General features: G+C 61.6%; 1 protein-coding gene across 1 annotated transcript in view; it reads left to right on the top strand.

Annotated features, from left to right (window-relative positions):
- Positions 1 to 3,683, top strand: part of HERC2 (HECT and RLD domain containing E3 ubiquitin protein ligase 2) — a gene marked incomplete in the record, with an annotated part of 143,266 nt that overhangs the window by 82,046 nt on the left and 57,537 nt on the right. Inside the window, 3 exon segments of the mRNA XM_027767805.1 lie at positions 231 to 367; positions 1,214 to 1,318; positions 3,640 to 3,679. Coding sequence (XP_027623606.1) covers positions 231 to 367; positions 1,214 to 1,318; positions 3,640 to 3,679 — 282 coding nt within the window.

The raw sequence follows: 3,683 nt of genomic DNA, 5'->3' as shown, positions 1-3,683 counted from the left end.
GTGAAGCGGCGCCGGAAGTCGCCCGTGCCCGCCCTGCCCATCGTGGCGCAGCTCATGGAGATGGGCTTTCCCAGGAGGAACATCGAGTTCGCGTTGAAGTCACTCTCTGGGGCCTCCGGGAACGCGTCCGGCCTGCCCGGTAAGGCTCGGCCTGGCGGGGTGCCGGGGGCGGCTGCGTCCAGCTGCGGGCTCTCATGTGGCTGGCGGGCTCTGTGTGTACTTGCCCTCAGGGGTGGAGGCGCTGGTCGGCTGGCTGCTGGACCACTCCGACGTCCAGGTCACGGAGCTCTCGGATGCAGACACGGTGTCTGACGAGTACTCGGACGAGGAGGCAGTGGAGGACGTGGACGACGCAGCCTACCCTGTGGTCAGTGCCTTGCGCGGCTGTGGGCCCGAGGCCCGGGGCACCGTCTGCGCCGTCCCAGAAGGACTAACCGTGAGACTTACCTGCAGTTCTCCGGGGCGGGCTGGGGCTGTCTGCCTCGCTGCTGCCATGGACGGGTTTTCACAGCCCGGCTTTCCCACAGGCCGTCAACAGCACTTCCCTGAGTCAGAATTTGAACGGCGGGCTGATGCCGGCCTCCTAAGTTGTTCCCAAGGACTGGCTCTGAGGTGCCCCAGGCATTTCCTGTCCTGGCAGCTTTCGGGATTCATTTCTGCTTGCTGTGGTGCTGCTGATTGCTCCCTTCCCTCCTAATTGCCAGAGTGCGCATACTGGCCTGGGAGCTGGGGATTCAGAGCAGGCACCCCATGGGGCACGGTCCTGCACAGCCCCTCCGCTGCCTCCCTCCCATCAGGACTTCGGACACAACGTGCACACAGCTGGCATTGCTGCTCAGCCCAGGCCAGGGCTTGAGCTGCAGTGTCGGCCACGCGGGGTCCAGCCGCCCCACCCACCAGGCCACAGGCCAGCCAGTCCCCTTTTTTAAGTGAAGATTTTCACGGGGAAGGTGGAGTCTCTCCCCTCACCTGTTAGTGGGATCGCGCTCACAGCCCCCGAGGAGGTTTCCCTGGTGCCCGTAGTGAGCATGTGTCTTTGACAGTCACAGTCCCCGAGGAGGTTTCCCTGGTGCCCGTAGTGAGTGCGTGTCTTTGACGCTCACAGCCCCCGAGGAGGTTTCCCTGGTGCCCCGTAGTGAGCGTGTGTCTTTGGCAGTCACAGTCCCTGAGGAGGTTTCCCTGGTGCCCCGTAGTGAGCGTGTGTCTTTGGCAGTCACAGCCCGCCGGTGCTGTTGTGACGGAGAGCCAGACGTACAAGAAGCGAGCCGACTTCCTGAGCAACGATGACTACGCGGTGTACGTGCGAGAGAACACCCAGGTCAGTGGGCTCCAGGCTGCGCCAGCCCTCGCTCAGACGCCTGCCCTGTGCCGGGGACCGCCAGACAAGCCGTGGCCTTGGGGCTGCCCACCCTCTGCGTCCACCAGGCGGCGTGGAACTAGGGCTGAGGAGCAGACTTGGGAGGGGTGGGAGTATGTCTCTGTGCTGGGAACTGGCGGCGGGCTGCGTGGAGAAGGTGCCGTGTGGGCCGTGCGTGGTGCGAGGGCAGCTCAGCAGGACAGGTGGCGGCTGGAGGCCATCACTGCTGCACAGGGGTGACCAGAGGACGGGGTGGAGGGGGCAGGCCCGCAGGGGGCCTCTCTCCCTTAGCCCTGTCCGGGGACTCTGTATTTGGCTTGTTTTCCTTTTGCCATCCGACTTTTCTTTTATCTCGTTGTGTTTCATGTATTATTTCATCTGTCTTAGTCCTTTCTTTCCTTGTTCTAATTCTCTTGTTGTAGTGTATTTTAGAGGAAATTTCAGAAATGGTGGCATTTCACCAGTGGACCTGTGTGTTGTAGCAGGCGAGGGCTTTATCTCTGGCGTAATGACCTTTGGTTCCCAGCGTTACCCAACAGCACACCGTCCCTTGATACTGTCTCATGGCCAGCACTGGCTCGGGACCTCCCAGCTTCTCAGTGGCTTTTTCGTGCTTAGCTTTCTGAATTTGGATTCAGACATCGTACGTTCTGCACTGGAAACTCTGACGTCTCTGTCCAAGAGCAGCTTCCCCATCTGGCCCGCTCTGGCAGAAATGCCACAGTACCGCAGGCCAGGGCTGGGGCTGGGAGTCTGGGGTGAGCAGCTTCCCTGTCTGGCCCGCTCTGGCAGAAATGCCACAGTACCGCAGGCCAGGGCTGGAGCTGGGAGTCCGGGGTGAGCAGCTTCCCTGTCTGGCCCGCTCCGGCAGATACAACACAAAACCACAGACTGGGGCTTCCACACGGGTCCGTCCCCTGCGACACCTGTGGACTGGGGCTGCGAATCCGGGATCGAGGTGGGGCCTGCTTGGCTCCTGCTGAGGGCTGCCTTCTGGCCTGTAGACAGACAGTTCCCTCTCCCCGTGATCACGTGTGGGCTGGGGAGCCGCAGCAAGCAAAGGGTCCCAGTGGCTTGCTGTCTCTTCTTTTTTTAATGCCAGAAGGCGTGTGCTCTTGCTAGAGAGGGGAGGAGGTAGCACCCCCAAAGGGGTGTGGCCACCACACTCCGTCTTCCTCCATCCCTCCATCCAGTAGCATCTGGGCACGTGCTTATGCCCCTCCAATGTGTGTTTTATGCCACCGAGGCCGGGATTCAAACCCTGGTCAGCCTTCTGGGATCTGGCTCTCTGTGCAGTGTGCCTACCCACTGTGTCTCTCCTCACAAGGACTCTGATCCTGGGTCCTTTAACCTCTTATTGCCTTTGTGGCCCTGGCTCCTGACATGGCCACACTGGAGGTTCGGGCTTCAACACACGAGTTCAGGAGGCACACTGAGTACCTGACAGCCCTCCCCGGGCTCGCTCTTAGCAGGCTGGACCGCCGTCCTCTGGGACAGCGGAGTTGTCGTTCACGTTCCGAATGTGCCGAGCTCCCTGTGTGGGGCTGGCTTTGGCCTCTGTTCCTGCTGCTTCAGTGCGGGCGGGGGTGGCTGGAAGTGGGGGCTTGAGCCGAGTCTCGCAAGGAGGCTGTGCAGATGCCACGCAGTGCCGGCTGGGCCCGTTGGCTGCCGCATCCTCCCCTGGCGGGCTCTCCATTATCGCTTACCCCAGCTCTGGTGGCCTTGGACCTGTCATTAGGGTCCGTGTGGTGGCGATCATCTCTGTCCTCCTCCGAATCGACTAGCTGGGGTTCTCTTCTGTGAGAAGCTTACCAGCCCTGTTCATGTTCACACTGTCTATACAGCTTTTACAGGAATGGCAGGGTAAGTGCCCAGTGCATGGGGGCCTTCGTCAACTTCCGGAATGATGTTGTTCTGTGGCTCGTAGAGCTGGCCAGGAAGTTCGGTTGGCTTCTTGCGAGGAGGCGAGTCGCTTGGTCCGAGGAGCTGGTGTGTCTGAGCCCTCTCCTGTGTGGTCGGAGCGCCCCTGGGAGTGAAGCCCCTGCTTGAGGGCTCCTGTGCTTTTGGCTGGAGCTGAGCCCCACCCAACCAGAGGCAGCAGTCTCCCTTGTCATGTTGGTTTACTCCAGGGCACGTGCACTCAGCAGAGACAAAACAGAGAAGGGGCACGGGCGCGCTGGCACCCCGCTCGGGAGTTTGGGCGTGCACGCACACACAGGCCGGATTGTTCTCTCGCGCTGCTCCCCTGTGCGGGACTCACGTGCGCTCTGCCCCGGCTGCAGGTGGGCATGATGGTGCGCTGCTGCCGCACCTACGAGGAGGGGGC

Source organism: Tupaia chinensis, unplaced genomic scaffold, assembly GCF_000334495.1.
Source record: "Tupaia chinensis unplaced genomic scaffold, TupChi_1.0 Scaffold144682_1, whole genome shotgun sequence".
In the NCBI taxonomy this organism is placed as follows: domain Eukaryota; kingdom Metazoa; phylum Chordata; class Mammalia; order Scandentia; family Tupaiidae; genus Tupaia; species Tupaia belangeri.
This window is presented reverse-complemented; position numbering and strand designations above follow the sequence as displayed.